Source organism: Camelina sativa, chromosome 7 (genome assembly GCF_000633955.1).
Source record: "Camelina sativa cultivar DH55 chromosome 7, Cs, whole genome shotgun sequence".
Classification (NCBI taxonomy): domain Eukaryota; kingdom Viridiplantae; phylum Streptophyta; class Magnoliopsida; order Brassicales; family Brassicaceae; genus Camelina; species Camelina sativa.
Window position 1 is genome coordinate 9,131,207 of NC_025691.1, and position 16,887 is coordinate 9,148,093.

Genomic DNA, 16,887 nt, shown 5'->3' on the forward strand with positions numbered 1-16,887 from the left:
GACATGAGCACAAAAACTCTAATCTCTTAAGCGGTAGACACATTGGTATAAAATTTATTCCTATCAAGGTAAAAAAGGGAAAAAAAGGTAAAAACCAAAGGTTACTAGAAGATTCTGAAGGATCAGGATGAATTGGATAACATCATCGAGAGCGTTTACGAAAAAAAAAGATCAATTCTGTTACTAATTTCGCCATCAAGAAATGAGATCAAAATTGAAAATAAAAAAACGATCAATTCTGTATATGTACACACTGAATTGACATTTGAATTCAAAATTATCTCTGACTTAGTTGCCAATATCGCTTCCACCAAGAACTCTCTTGAGATCTGTCTTCTGTTCCAATGTTAGCCTCGAGGGGAAACAAATCTCAAAGTTGATCCTTAAATCTCCTCTCTTGGAATGTTCTTTAGAGATGGGCATTCCTTCATTAGGAACCACTATCTCCTGACCCGGTTTAACGATATCCAAAACCGGGATAGTGAGGTTCTTCCCGTCTAATGTTGTTAAGCTTATAGTGATCCCTGTCAACGCCTCCAAAAGAGTAACTTTCTTATCTACAATCAGATCATTACCGTCTCTTTTGTAAACCGAGTGCGGTTTCTCATCGATAACAAAGATGAGATCCGCGGGAGTTACACCGGGTTCTTGGTTTCCTTTCTCGGGGAATGTTATCTTTGTTCCTTTCTTCCATCCTGGTGTTATGTCTATCTTCAAGATCTCTTCCACTGGCTTTGACTTTCTGCAATCAAATCATATTTAAGCGATTGACACAATCAAGGAACCAAACTAACCTAAGAAAAACCAAATATACAAACAAGAAAACTAATAAGGAAGATCACAAACAATATTAACATCACTAATTTTTCAAGATTCATCACAAAAACAGAACAATAAAATATTTATACACCATTTTTTTCCGATGACTCAAGAGTGATCCTAAAAGCTTCCTAAACCCAAAGACTAATCTCTTTGGGCCGGGGGAACTATGATAAATTTTGAACCCCGTGGTCAATGCTAACATTTACACATGAATTACGAATTTAACGGATCCAAATGGTGAGTTCTCATCAAGATCATGAGTAAAAGAGAGAGAGTTAAAGAATACTAACCCAAAACCATCAGGTACAACGCGGGATATTTTCATCTTCCTTCTCCCACCTTTATACAATTCCTCTAGAGTACAAGCCAGTTTACTCTCAATCGCCGGAGCTTTCGTATTCACCGGAGTTTTCCTATTTGTCTGACCTCCCGCCTCCGCACTTTTGAACCTCCCACCACCACCACCACCGCCGAAGACTTTCTCAGATGCACCGAAAAACTCAGCGAAAATATCTTCAGCATCACGTGGATAATACCTGAATCCAGCATTGTTAACGGAAGAGTAGTTTCTTTGCTGAGACGACGCCGTTTCTGACGCGGTAGGTACGTCGGAAGACTTGAGTCCGTCTTCACCGTACTGATCGTAGATCTGACGTTTGTTAGGATCACTTAAAACATCGTAAGCTTCAGAGATCTGTTTGAAATTGGATTCAGCTTCTTTCTTGTTTGAAGCTGGGTTCTTGTCAGGGTGCCATTTCATTGCAAGCCTTCTGTACGATTTCTTTAGATCGTCTTCGGTTGCGCTTGGATTCACGTTGAGCACGTTGTAGTAATCAACCCCCATTTTGATATGAATAGTTCGAAATCTTTCACGTAACTTAAGAGGATATGTTGAGAATGAGAAGGAGAAAGTTAAGGAGAAAAAATCAAATAAGAAGAGAAAGCGTGATGAAGGAGATGAAGAAGAGAGGAGTGGCGTGTATGTAAGTAAGGTTAGAAGAAGAAACATGACAAGCATAATGTAATGGGAGACTTATGTAAGGTTGTAAGGTTATTTGTAGTTTATAAATATAAAAAAAATACTCTCATCTATCTCAGATTCATACTCTTCAACCACCACTAGGGTAATGTTAACTTCAAAATGAACATTTTCCTTGGTGCCCTAGCAAATGATGACAATCTCAAGCGTACGTAGACATATCAATCAAAATTTTAAGTTGTCGAAGTTGATGTAAAGCAAAACAAAGAACACCTCAAGACATCAATTTCTTTTCATTCTTTTGTTCCAGATTTCATGTCTCAAGCGTTACTCTGCTAAGTTGTGAATAATACATTTTTTAATTTTTATATATAACAGCAAACATAAAGTATAATTTTGACAAAACGATTTTCTTATAAGTGATTTCTAATATTTCTGAAAATAATATTACACATAATCAGAATATATTTAGTTATAAAAAATACTCTAGGATGACACTACTTTGGGTTTTTGTTCCAAAACGAGCACACACGCTGAAATGTTTCAAAACTAGCATTTTTTTAATATTGAGTAATTAATAGAGAGAAATATTATTATTTTAATAAACTAAAAAAGAATCAAAACCCGATCTCTCTTACATTTCTCTCCGGCAAAGCTTGTGAATTTTGTGATGAATTTTCCGATCTGAGATCTTCATTGTGTTTTTTTTCAGGAATGCACCATCCACAAAATTCAAGAGATTCATCTCTGATGTAATTGTAAGTTTTTCTGTTTGATTAACTAAAGAATAGCTTGATATTTGTCTAAGTGAACAGAGAATAAAACATCATTTTTGTTGTAGCATATATATGAATTCTGGTTGGTGCTATGATGTTTTTGAAGGTTTGTCTAAGTTGTGTATGTAACTATAGGTATGGTGTAAGTATGTTGGAGATATACTCTGTTTTTGGTGAGTGGAAACTTAATGACAAACTTCATTGGAGATTTTTCATCGATACATAGAAAGGTGGATCACTTTGTGAAGTTGCTGAGAATATCACATACAAGAATTTAGTTAAGACTGTTTTTGAAGATTTCGTACTTGATGGTCTAGTTGAAGAGATTTCACTCAGCTATGAACTTGCAAGGATGAAATTAATGGTAGAAGATTCTCCTCCTATCTTCATTCACAATGACCGCCAAGTGTAAACTTTCATCATAAAGATACAAGAAAATCCTGAAATAGGACGTTTGTGTGTATCGGTAAGTACATGACTCTTACTTTTGTTTTTACTGTAAATTTCTTATACTTAATTCTTCATAGTTTTATAACTTAATTATTCTTGTAGGAATTTGATCAATCATTTGGTAGTGACATCTCAGTTTCTAAGCCACATGGTGATACATGCTCAACTGCTGAAAAAGCAAAGACCAATAATTCATTTGCTTTGCCTGCTGCTCGAGATCCTATTTTGATCCCTGCAGGAAGTTCACATACGACTGCAAATGAAACACACAAGGTTAAATTCCTTAATATAAGTTTTTAGACAAGATTCATATATATTTAGGAAACCTTTCCTAAATCACAAAAATGATGAATATCAAGAATTTTAAGGATGAGCCCCTTAGGAACGGTTCAAGAATAAAGCTATAGTTACTTGTAAATGTTATTTTTCATTTACAAATCTTTTTATTTATCTAGGAACTTGATCGGTCTATTGGAAGTGATGTCTCTACGACACATAATGATATAGAGATCTCAACAGCTGAAAAAGGAATAGGATCTTATTTAGAGAATTTGGTTCCTGCTCCAGATCTCCTTCCTATATCTATGGTAAGTTCACATGCGACTCGAGGGGCTGATGATATATATGTGGACAGATATTTCAAGAACAAGGAAAAGTTGATGTTGAAGCAGAGAAACTGGGCACTTGAATGGAAGTTTGAGTGTTCGATGGTCAGACAAAACGAGAGTTATTTTGGGATGTGTTTATGATAAATGCAGTTGGAAATTGCGCACGACTAGGCTACTATCATCTGAATTCTTTGTGGAGAAGAAGTATTGTCATAAACACAATTGTGACACAACCCACAGGAATGCCAACCATAGACAAGCAACTGCAAAATTGCTTGGGAGTTTTTACTACAACAACTATGGAGAAAAGAAAGTTGGACTCAAACCAAAACAGATTATGGAGTTGGTCAGAAAAGATCATGGAGTATACGTACCATACAAAAAAGCCTGGAGAGCAAAAGAGGAAGGTCAGAATTTGGTTAGAGGCACTGCTGAGGATAATTATTTAAATCTAGCGAAATGGTTGTACATGGCAAGGGAAAAAACTCCAGGAATAGTTGCTTATCATGAGTTGGATCCTTTGAAGAAAATCAAATACGTATTCATCACATTTGGCCAGTCGATTAGAGGTTTTTCTTTAATGAGAAGAGTGATTGCTGTTGATGGTACATTCCTAAAAGGAATGTATAAGGGAACTTTGCTAGCAGCTACTGCACAAGATGGAGATTATCATTATACCCGATAGCATTTGCTATTGTTGATTCAGAAAATGACATTGCATGGAATGGATTCTTTAGGTGTTTGCTCACTATCAACCCTGATGCATCGGATTTGGTATTTGTTTCTAACCGTGCTCAATCCATTGAAAAAGCAATCTCAAAACTATATCCAGCATCCCATCATGGCATTTGCAAATTTCATCTCAAAAGCAACATCAAACTAAAGTTCAAGAGTTAAAGCTTCTTGCCTCTTGTTGAATCATCAGCTAATGCTTTTACGTTTCATGAGTTTGAAGGTGTTTTTAGGGATATACAGAATTCTAATCCAAAACTGGCCAAATATTTAGAAGAGGCTGATTTAAGGAAGTGGGCTCGTTGTTATGCACCATCTAACCACTACAATATTAAGACAGCCAACATTGCTGAGTCATTGAATTCTATGTTAAAGGATCCTCGGGAGCTGCCAGTGATTTCACTTCTTGAGATAATCAGGATAACCCTTACAACATGGTTTCATGAGCGACGGGAAAAAGCTGCCAAACACAACAAGCATGCTACATCAAATGTTACAGATGAGATAATATTAAGGTTCAGTAATGCAATGAAACTAGATGTTTTTCAAGTGGATCAACATGAGTTTCAGGTCAAAGATGATAAGAATAAGTTTGTTGTTCACCTAAAGAACAAGACTTGTACATGCTGCGTCTTTGACATTGAAAGGATTCCTTGCATTCACGCCATTGCTTCTGCAAAGCGTACAAACATAGATGAATACAAACTGGTTGATCATTTCTATTTGACAGATATTTGGGCTAAAGCATATGCTGAGAGCATTCATATAAGTGGAAATGTGAAGAATTGGGTATTTCCAGATTCTGTAGCTGAATACTTCTGTGCTCCACCACAAACTATGATAAAGAGTGGGAGACCGTCAAAAAAGAGAAAGAGATCAGTTGGAGAGTTTGGTGTACCAGGTTCTAAATCTCAAAGTCATAAGTGCAACAGATGTGGTAATGAAGAACATAATAAAAGTACATTCAGATTCCCAATATAACATAATAAATGTTACTAGATTTATTCATGAACACTCTACAGTCTACAGATGTAAACTTCATAGCAATGAGTCATTTTTATGAAGGATATCCTGAGTTTCAAGGATTCCTTCCTGAATATTATAAATTTTAAACAAATGTGTTTCTAAATCTTTATTTGTGTGTGTGAGTGTTTTCTTTGTGTGTTTTTTTTTACCTCAACATGTTACTGTAAAAAACATTGCATATTGAATTCACCCAATATGATGATTTTCCCTAAGCCCTTCCTAAATATCATTATGTTTTTTTCTAATCCCTTCCTAAATATTTCACAATATATTTTAAAGTTTATATCTAATCCCCGAATAACAGGCTTTGGCCTACTGGTTACTCTCCCACTTGTAAATTCCCGAGTCGAAGGTTCGAACCCCCTAGATGCGTATTTGAGGAATGTCATCCTTATTTTTTCTAATCCCTTCCTAAATCCCATCATAAATGTGTCACCATATATATTAAAGGTTATAACTAATTCCCGAATAACAGACTTTGGCCTATTGGTTACTCTCTCACTTGTAAATTCTCGATGTCGAGGGTTTGAATCCCCAGGATGTGCATTCGAGGAATGCCATCCTTATTTTTTCTAATCCATTCCTAAATATTTTACGATATATATTAAAGTGTATACATAATTTTTGAATAACAGGCTTTGGCCTACTGGTTACCCTCCCACTTGTAATTCCTCGACTTCGAAGGTTCGAACCCCCTGGATGCGCATTTGAGGAATACCATCCTTATTTTTTCTAATCCTTTCCTAAATATTTCACGATATATATTAGAGTGTATACATAATTCTCGAATAACAGGCTTTGGCCTACTGGTTACCCTCCCACTTGTAATTCCTCGACTTCAAAGGTTTGAACCCCCTGGATGCGCATTCGAGGAATGCCATCCTTATTTTTTCTAATCCATTCCTAAATATTTAACGATATATATTAAAGTGTATACATGATTTTTGAATAACAGGCTTTGGCCTACTGGTTACCCTCCCACTTGTAATTCCTCGGCTTCTAAGGTTCAAACCCCCTGGATGCGCATTTGAGGAATGCCATCCTTATTTTTTCTAATCCCTTCCTAAATCCCATTAGAAATGTGTCACCATATATATTAAAGGTTATAACTAATTTTCGAATAACAGGCTTTGGTTTACTGGTTACCCTTCCACTCCCACTTGCAAATTCCCGATGTCGAGGGTTCAAACCCCCTGGATGCGCATTTGAGGAATGTCATCCTTATTTTTTCTAATCCCTTCCTAAATATTTCACGATATATATTAAAGTGTATACATTATTCTCGAATAACGGGCTTTGGCCTACTGATTACCCTCCCACTTGTAATTCCTCGACTTCGAAGGTTTGAACCCCCTGGATGCGCATTTGAGGAATGCCATCCTTATTTTTTCTTTTTTTTTTGAGGAATGACATCATGATTTTCTCTAAAACCTTCCTAAATAACTTTCATTCTTTCCGTAATATGTACAAATACCATCCAAAATAAGAAAAGTTTCACAAAATACACCATTTACTAAGTATCTTTAACATTTAAATCATAATCCCAAAACACACAACATATGATTCCAATAAATCCATTGTAAATTTTTAAATCCATAGAAAAGTCTACTATCTGAAAACAAAAATCAACCTCTAAACATCTCAATCTTCTTAAGTATGATATCATGATAGATATCAAAGCATAACTTGGCTCTTATATCTTCTGAAAGCTCTTCTTGAAGTCTACTCATCATTTCTTCTACGTCCATTGAGTGACATTCCACCATTTTAAGAATGAATAATCCACAGTTTGCATCAATCTTAATGCGACGAAAGAACCTTTTAGGGCACAAGACTTTAAATGGAGTCATATCAACTGTTCCTCTGTTTCTTTCAGTGCCTAAGAGATAAGGTATCATCTCTGAAATACACGCAAATAGTTATCAGGAATATATCATAAGCATAAGATTCACATCATAATCAAATAAGTTCTTACCTGCAATTGGTATAACATGAGTTTTCACCAAGTCACCTTTACTCTCATGAGTTTGACAATCAAAAACAGTAATCTTCCTGGACTTGAAGCTTATTTCCATACCAATGAACTGTTTGTAAGTAGAGTTATAGGCAATACCATAAACTCTGTCGAGATCCTGCCACTTCTTAGTAGGAAGACAAACCAAAGGCAACTTCCCACTCACAATATCAGTGACTTCTTTTGGAAACACATGTTGTGATTTAAAGTTATCTTTCTTGAAATTAAAGTATGCAACTTTCAAATTTGAAAAGAAGTCTGGCCTCATAAAGGTTGATTTCAGAAGTCTCTTGTTGTGAAAATAAATGGAATCCTGGTTTCTTGTCAACCAAAGTAATCCCAAAGCTGTATCAATACGCCACATGTAAAAGAAGAAAAAGACTTTTAGTGTATTAGGAGAAATAGACACGATAATATTTGATAATCTGACATTCAGGATAGGATTCATGAGTCCAGCCAACACAAAAGAAACCGAAACAAAATTTGTGAGTAGTACCGTTTCTTGCAATTTCATCTCTGGTCTTCCCAGCAAATGTATCCAATGTGAGATTAATGGTTCTGTATCCGTTATTACCCTGAAATTATCAAAAAACATTCTCTTATACTTGGATAAAAACTTACTTTTAAAAGTTGACGAGAATTGTTAAAACATCACACTAACCCTGGTCTGATATTTGAGCTCTTCCAAGAATTTAATTCTTCAATGTCATTGAAAGATGGAGACAGTAAAGGGTTGAACATTGGATGAATAGCAGATGTGGCAGGGTTTCTTGGTGCTTTATATGGAGTAATGGTTGGAAATGATGGAGTTGTGAGTCGATTGCTTCGCCTTGGAACATGCTTCTCACCATCACCATCATATTTTTGCTTCTCTCCATCACCATCAACTCTTTGATTCTTTCTTGGAATAACAATTTTATCTTTCTTATCCAGCTTTTTTTTTTTTCCTTTTTCCTGAAATCAAGATGTAAAAAAGAAACGTTTTTATGAATGTCTTCTTTGTACTTTTTACAAAAAACAGCAATGATATATACAAAACAAACAAAAACAGAATTAAATTGACATACCTCAGTTGAACTAAAACACTTAAGATCGAATGATGGTCCCTCTTCTTGTGGATTCTGTTTGTCTTCTTTTTCATCATCACCATCATTTGGGCTTTCTCCTTCTGGTACATTATGATTTTTTTTGTGATCACCTTCCTGAGGAAGGTTCTCTTCTATCATCACCTTCCTAAAAAAGGTTCTCCTCATCACCCTACAAGCAAAAAACGTTTTAGAACCTTTATTAGAACAAATGGAGAACAAGCTTTAGTTGTGTAATGAGTTTACATGTGGTCCATGTGGAGAACAAGCTTTAGTTGTGGTGGTGTTTTTCTGCAAACAAATATTTAATTTAGATCCTTATATACATAATTGTCAATAAACAAGTCACTCTAAACAATAGTTTTATTTACCTCTATTAGCAGTTCATTCACCTCTTCAACCTTCTCTTTTGGATTATCTTCACTTTCTTTTTCTTTTGACAGGTACCGTACCTCTTCTTTTTTAAAATCAAGTATGACCAATGAGTCATAGATAAAAACACGGATGTCTTCTTCTAGAACTGCTCGCACTTGTGCTTTTCTCCATTTGTTCTTGTAGTTAACTGCAATAACATCCAAAAGCTGTTCATCATCATGTCCTGTTCTCCATTTGTTCTCCATATCATGGTTTTCATCATCATTCACAGCATCCTTAGCCATCTCAGGAACATGTTCTTTGTCACACTACCATTACCAAAACATTTTTAAACCTTTTAGCACCATGGTTGTAAGACTTTTCTAAATATCTAAAATACAAGTTAAAAACATAAAATCCTTACCTCAGCAGTAAAAAACTCTTCGTTTTGGGTTTCATCATTTGTTTCACCCTTATCGTTCTGAGTAACTGGCTGGGTTTGATTGTGTTCTAAATCATCACCATCTTTATCCATCTCAGGAACATCTTCTATGTCACACTACAATTACCAAAGCGCTTTTATGAAACTTTAATCACAATCTAAAATTCAAAATTCAAGTTAAAAAACTTTGAATCCTTACCTCAGCAATCAAATCTAGCTTTTGTGTTAACTCTTCCGTTTGGGTTTCATCATTTGTTTCACCCTTGTCGTTCTGAGTAACTGGTTGGGTTTGATTTTGTTCTAAATCATCACCATTCACACCATCCCTATCTATCTCAGGAACATCTTCTGTGTCACACCATCCCTATCCATCTCCTGAATATTCAAAATAAAAGTTTAAAAACTTACAAACTTAGAATTTTTATCTCGGCAGTTGAATCCAACTTTTGTGTTATCTCTTCAGTTTAGGTTGCATCATTTATTTCATCTTTGTCGTTATGAGTCATTGGAACAGTGACAGGACTGGTATCTAGTTGGGTTGGTAAAGAACTGTTAAATGGAGGGATATCCCAATCATCATTATTGCACTGCAATAGAAAATGAAAATAGTCACTGTTACTTACAAGAAAAATTTACTAAATTTAGAAATATTGATAAACATATCCTTACAGTATCATTTGCTTTTGCCGAAACAAGTTTTTTCACCTCGTCCTCTATTTTGGATAAACGTTGATTTGTTTTGTCAAACACCTCCTTGACAACTTTGGAAAGCTTGTCTATCATTTCTACAAGTGACTCTCCTGAAGATGATGCTTTACATTTCTCCTTGTGATGCAACTGATATGATCTCATCACCATTTCTTCCATCACTTCTCCAATATCTAGCATTCCTTTGCTCCAATCATCGACTGTCATTCTGTAACCTTTCTCCACTAGCTCAACCAGTAAATTTAGGTCTTGATCATAAGTGTCTTCCATTGAAACTGTGTCTTCTGGATCCTCTGGTATTGAAGGTAAAGTGCAGAATACCTTCAGCTGCACCCACGTAAATTGATTTAGGATGACATTCCCAAATTACAATAAATGCTTCCCAAATAACTATAAATCTTTCATGAAAGTTTAAGAGCAGATGCATAACTTACATTATCTGATGCTTCAATGATTTCCACCTGAGCAATTGATGGATTTCCTATGTATGTGTATTTTTCACATAAGAATGCAGTTGGTCTCTCCATTGCACTCAGTCTGCTATATGCCGTTTGTAGTTGTGGAACAGATTCAAGGATCCAAATAACAAAAGCCAATGGAAATCCTTGTAAATCATACTTCGGCTTCAGTAAATTTGATACAATATTCTTCTTCGGTTATGTGACATTCTTCTTAATGGATCCAATCAGCATATTGTACGCCTCTCTCCCCCATGGGTAACTCATCATCGAATTAAAATCCTTTGCAATGTTGAGGTATGTTTGAGGAAACTTGCAACCTTTGTACATTTGCAAGAATATGCTTTCAATAAGCACCAACATTGCAAGACATAATCTTTTATTCGATTCGTTGCTGTCAGTGTTTTTAGGCATCTCTACCACCTCGTCGACAGTGTGCCTGATAACAGAATTTTCACCCAGGGTATCAATTCCCTATGCAGTTGTAGTACAAAGGGTTATCAATCTAAATGGTTGTTATGCTAGCAAATAGGATGCAATCCGAAGCAAGCAAGTCAAGCCAAGCTATAAATGGTTTTGTCTAACAATCCTAAAATAATAAAAGCAAAGAATATAAACAAGGAACCACACGACCTAAGCACTCGATGCAAGCATTCGAGTACAGGTTCAGGTGGGGTGATCGAGTAAACAAGGAACGTATGAACAACCCGGGGGGTTATTCGAAGCAGGTGATCGTGTACCTGTTCGGGTAATGGATCAGGTGATAAATAAAAATGCAAGCAATTAAAATACGAAAGCTTCTAAGGATGGGGTAATCGACTCCTAAGTGTTCCTGGCCAATACATATGTCTTACATGCCTCAAGCAAATATTCACTAGACAATGAATCTCTAAAATCTCGTTAAAACACTCTCGTCATAAAAACAATCAACCTTGATCACTCCCCTACCCAACTCTCGTTGGAGAAAAGCATACATTAAGAACCGATTCATTATTGTCAATAAACCCCTTACTCATCTAATCTCTTAGGCTAAGTGAGTAAATCTCTAAAATTGGTTGATTCAAGCATTTCATCTACACCTCTCGGTGGTAAAACACCTTAGATCTAATCTCACCCTCTCGGTTTGTTGACAACATTAAGAACACCAATCTAGAAGGGAATTTATAAAATATAAACAATCAAACTAAGATATCCTAACTGATCAAGAACACAAAATCATCTATCCCATCCCTAGAAACTTTACTACACTACTCGGAAATCATTGCAAAAGACATAGAAACAAAGATAAACGAAAATTGCATTGTATTGAAAGATAAAGTAGAGAAAATAGAGTACAAATTAGAAATCTAAAGAAATAACAAAAAAGATATAAAATAAATCCTAAGGAAAGTGGAAAAGGGTTTGAGTCGCTATATATCTCTCTCAGAAGCTCTCGCTCTCTGGTTTGAGGGTCTGCGGCGTGCTAGGGCGAGATGAAGAAGAGGGGGGTTTATATATGGAAACCGATTAACCCTAGCTTCCCGGTCCTGCCCGAGGGTCTGCTCGATGGGGTGCACGAGGATATGCTCAGGTTGCTCTTCGGGTAGGTCCTCGGATTGTTCTTTCTGTTCTTGGATCCTCTTCGATCGGGTTGGCGTTCAGACTGTTCTTCCTGCTCCATAGATCCTTCGGGTACATGCTCGGATTTAACCTTGTTTCTCTCCATTTTCGGCTCTTAAACACCTGTTTTCATCCAAATTATGCAAATGCAAGAATGCAACACCCTAAATGGCCTAAATGTGGATTCCTACAGTAAATGACCTAAAAATGCTAAGGTTGTGATAGAAACAATGCAAAATATGGACAAAAAGTGATGCTTAAAACATGTAGATTAGAGAGTTATCAGTGCCTCTCTTTGTTGTTAACAACATCATCTTAATTGCCATCCAAGTCGGAGCCCTTTAGGCCAGTAACCATATGAAGTTCTCTTATTGAGAATCTCAAAAGTTGTGCTCCAAAATGAAACCAGAGTTCATTTTCCTTCAATGTGTGTAAGCTCCTGCACAACACGCTGTGTACCATCTTCCCTGACATGGTCAAACCTCTTGTGCTAATTTTCAGAATTGGTCCTAAGAATGAATAACTAATCCTCCTGAAATCATCATAGAGGATGCCTTTGAGTGTCTTGATGTAGTGGTACATTTGAAATTGGTTCATTTTGATTTCTGACTTTGGCTCCTCTCCTATCACGAATTGTAGCCTAGGCAGTTTTACACTTGTTGGAAAAGAATCACCCATTTTCCTGCAATATAAATTTGAGATCAGTAAATAATTTTATGGTCTATCTTGTTCGAACCCAAAAAAATACACACTCAAAATCATATAAGTGTAATCCATCATGAATTATTTTACTCCCTTATTTTTATTCGATCCTTCCTGAATAACAAACTCAAAATCATAACACACTCTCAAAAATGGTCTATCATTTTCGAACCGAGAATAACACAATCAAAATTAGAAAAGCAATGAAACCTAAAAACTGAAATAATCTACAACCCACGACAATTTCAAGATATTGTTTCATGAAATCCACAAAAACTCAAAAACAACAAGAATTTAACTGAAATTCACAAGAATCTTACTTAATTTTGCATCAAATTGATTTAGGGTTTAGGAAAATCAAAATTAGACACACATAAAGTCAAGAAAAATAATCCTAAAACGAAATATCTTGAGAGAATAGTGGCTACCTTTAACTACAGCCACAAAGAGACGAAGTGAGTCGAGTCGAGTTTGTTGAATCAGATCTCTTGGAGAATTTGAGAAGATGGTGTATAAGGCGTCGTCGCGATTGAAATACTGAGAATAGGAAACAGTGTGAGAATGCGAGACAACAGTATAGCAGCGACGAGATAGGTCGGTAAAGCGGCAAGCCTCCGGTAATCGCCGTATCAGATTTTTGGAATGAGGCGACGAAAGGAGATGAAGAAGAAGTCGATTTCGAGAATGATCTCTTGGGCTTTGAATTTTTTTTGGAGAAAAATAAAACTGGGCTCTAGTTTTTGTTAGCCCAAAACTCTTTCTCTTCATTTTAACTTTGTGATATTTTTGTAATTTTTAAGACTCAGTGCTAACTTTAGAACAAAAACCTAAATTTGTGACATTTTTGTTAATTGCCCTTAATTATATGTAAGCACAATATAATTAATTAAAATGATTAAATTAAATTTATTTAGATTATATTTTTTTTTAATTGGATTATATAAAGATATTTAATATATAATATTATTTTTTTTGTAAATATTTAATTAATTTCTAATTTTTAGAAAAGATAATAACTCAATTTATGTGGTATAATCTTTTTAATTTAGTGAATATTGTGAGAGAAAATAGTTAAACTTCTCTCTTTGTCACAACTTTTTTTTAGTTTTACAAATACAATTAATTAATTTCAATTAGATATAATTACATTTTAAAACAAATTATTCACTTTCTTAAAACCATTCATCTAGAGATTAAGTAAATATATATTGAGAAGATTTATTGCCATATAAAAATGTTAATTTAGATTTAATAAGACAAATCCTTTATAAAATCCTACAGATGTTGGAAGCTGAATTTTACTATGTGTCACATTGTTGTAACTAAAAAAACATATCAAAACTGTGCATTTTAATAGTCCAATATAAATAGATGTACCGAGGAGCCACTCATTAATTTGCAAACTTGTAATCGGACCTTTTTTTTTTTTTTTTTTTTTTTTTNTCGCCTCTAGTCAAAGTCCGAATTTTAAAGTTTTCAGAGAATGGTTAGTTAAAAAAATATAAATATATTTTTACACATACATAACCATGTATTGGTTACATTATAACTTTTTCTTTTTTCAGGGGAACTATACATTCAAGTTAGGAGATACTTATGAAGATAACAGGCAAAGAGCTATAACCTGTGTTTATAGTTTTGGAGGTATACGTTAACACTATCTGCTTGCTGGTTACGTTAAGCTAATATAAACCATTTGTTAGTTATATATTGTTAATATATTACATATAAACATTGCAATTGGGATTTTACATATGTTTACGAATATTTTTTTAGGAGTTATTTCTGTAAAATTTTATCCACAAATGAACGCACTACTCGTGTTTGGAGAAGGATTTGATGAGACCGAAATACAGAGGAAGGTAGATGAGATTTATAACCCAAACAATGAAAAGAGGTGCCCATGGTGTGATCATGTGCTTAATAATGATCATGTGCTTAATAAATCAGTCTTCCAACTAGGGCTACATATTATCTGGGCGGTGACCCAACATCTAACGCCTGGTATGATCATGTGCTTAATAATGATCATGTGCTTAATAAATCAGTATTTCAACTAGCGCTAGACATTATTTGGGCGGTGACCTAACACCTAACGCCTAAACGTCTACTCTGAGAGTTAGACGATTTTTAGGCGGTTTAGACGTTTACAACATAAAACAATATATATATATATATATATATATAATATTATCTATAAAATTATGTTAAGATATATGTTGAAAAATAATAAATATTAAATCATAAAAAAAATCAGAAAAATACATTTATTTAAGTTACATTAACAACATATGAACGTTTATAATTACATACACAGTTATAAAACTTAATAATTTAAATATATATAGTTAAAAAAAAATTAAATATAATTTATGTAATTTTAGTTGTGCTTGTATTTGTAGTTTATAAATATAAAAAATACGGTTAGATACTCATCTATCTCATATTCAAACTCTTCAACCACCACCAGGCAATGTTAACTTCAAAATGAACATTTTCCTTGGTGCCCTACCAAATGGTGACAATCTCAAGCGTAGACATATCAATCAAAAATTTAAGTTGTCGAAGTTGATGTAAAACAAAACAAAGAACACCTCAAGAGATCAATTTCTTTCCATTCTTTTGTTCCAGATTTCATGTCTCAAGCGTTACTCTGCAAACATAAAGTATAATTTTGACAAAAAGATTTTCTTATAAGTGATTTCAAATATTTCAGAAAATAATATTACACGTAATCAGAATATATTTAATTATATGTGATCACAATATAATTAATTAAAATGATTAAATTAAATTTATTGAGATTATATTTTTTTAATTGGATTATATAAAGATATTTAATATACTATAATATTATTTTTGTAAATATTTAATTAATTTCTAATTTTTATAAAAGATAATAACTATATGTGGAAGAATCTTTTTAATTTAGTGAATATTGTGAGAGAAAATAGTTAAACTTCTCTCTTTGTCACAATTTTTTTTTAATTTTACAAATACAATTAATTAATTTCAATTATTTATAATTACATTTTAAAACAAAATTATTCACTTTCTTAAAACCATTTATCTAGAGACTACATAAATATTGAGAAGATTTATTGCCATATAAAAGTGTTAATTTAGATTTAATATGACAAATCTTTTATAAAATCTTACATATGCTGGAAGCTGAATTTTACTATGTCTCACATTGTTGTAACTAAAAAAACATATCAGAACTGTGCATTTTAATAGTCCAATATAAATAAATGTACTGAGGAGCCACTAATTTGCAAACTTGCAATCAGACCTTCTTCTTTTTTTTTATTCTCTCTAGTCAAAGTCCGAATTTTAAAGTTTTCAAAGAATGGTCAGTTAAAAAACATATAAATATAGTTGTACACATACATAACCATGTATTGCTTACATTATAACTTTTTCTTTTTTCAGGGGAACTATACATTCAAGTTAGGAGATACTTATGAAAATAACAGGCAAAGAGCTATAACCTGTGTTTATAGTTTTCGAGGTATACGTTAACACTATCTGATGGTTACGTTAAGCTATATAAACCTTTTGTTGGTTATATATTGTATATATATTACATATAAACATTGCAATTGGGCTTTTAAATATGTTACGAGTGTTATTTTTAGGAGTTATATTTCCGTAAAATTTTATCCACAAATGAACGCACTACTCGTGTTTGGAGAAGGATTTGATGAGACCGAAATACAGAGGATGGTAGATGAGATTATAAAATTCATGTTTATCTTATTTAATTTTGTAAATTATTGACAGAAAAATTTGCTTTATTTCTAATGTAAGTAAACCAAATAACTTTAAACCCAAAAAACCAATAAAATATCAGAAGTGAAATTCAATGAAACACTGAAAAAAACAACTACAAAACAAAGTATAATATCACTTCTTCTTCTCAATCTTGACATTAACATCAATCAGTTTTTTCTACATCATGAGTCTCCTCATCCTCATTCTTTGATGAGATGTAACAATAATACAATATTAGATCTATACTATATCGATTGATAAATATTACACTCTTTTTTTTGCTTGTGTTTATCTAGTTAGGTCTTTGGTGTGATTAGTTATTGTAAATGAGAAGTAATTATAGTGTTTTAATTTAATG

General features: G+C 33.7%; 1 protein-coding gene and 1 long non-coding RNA gene across 2 annotated transcripts; one reads left to right on the plus strand and one right to left on the minus strand.

Moving 5' to 3' along the window:
- Positions 131-1,832, minus strand: LOC104700776 (dnaJ homolog subfamily B member 1-like). Its single transcript, XM_010416359.1, has 2 exons — positions 1,113-1,832; positions 131-742 (listed from the first exon to the last, which is right to left on the minus strand). The coding sequence occupies exons 1-2, from the start codon at positions 1,829-1,831 to the stop codon at positions 289-291; spliced, it is 1,173 nt and encodes a 390-aa protein (XP_010414661.1). The 5' UTR covers position 1,832; the 3' UTR covers positions 131-288.
- On the plus strand, positions 14,202-14,903 carry LOC104700777. The gene is made up of 3 exons (XR_753645.2): positions 14,202-14,241; positions 14,321-14,399; positions 14,532-14,903. It is a non-coding gene; the product is annotated as an uncharacterized LOC104700777 (long non-coding RNA).

What these genes read in the sequence shown, in the direction of transcription:
- LOC104700776 (XM_010416359.1), bottom strand. Translation starts at nt 1,831, where the DNA reads ATGTTTCTTCTTCTAACCTTACTTACATACACGCCACTCCTCTCTTCT. An exon ending in GTTGTACCTGATGGTTTTGG is followed by an intron (nt 743 to 1,112) that starts GTTAGTATTCTT and finishes ATTTGATTGCAG; the next exon opens with AAAGTCAAAGCCAGTGGAAG.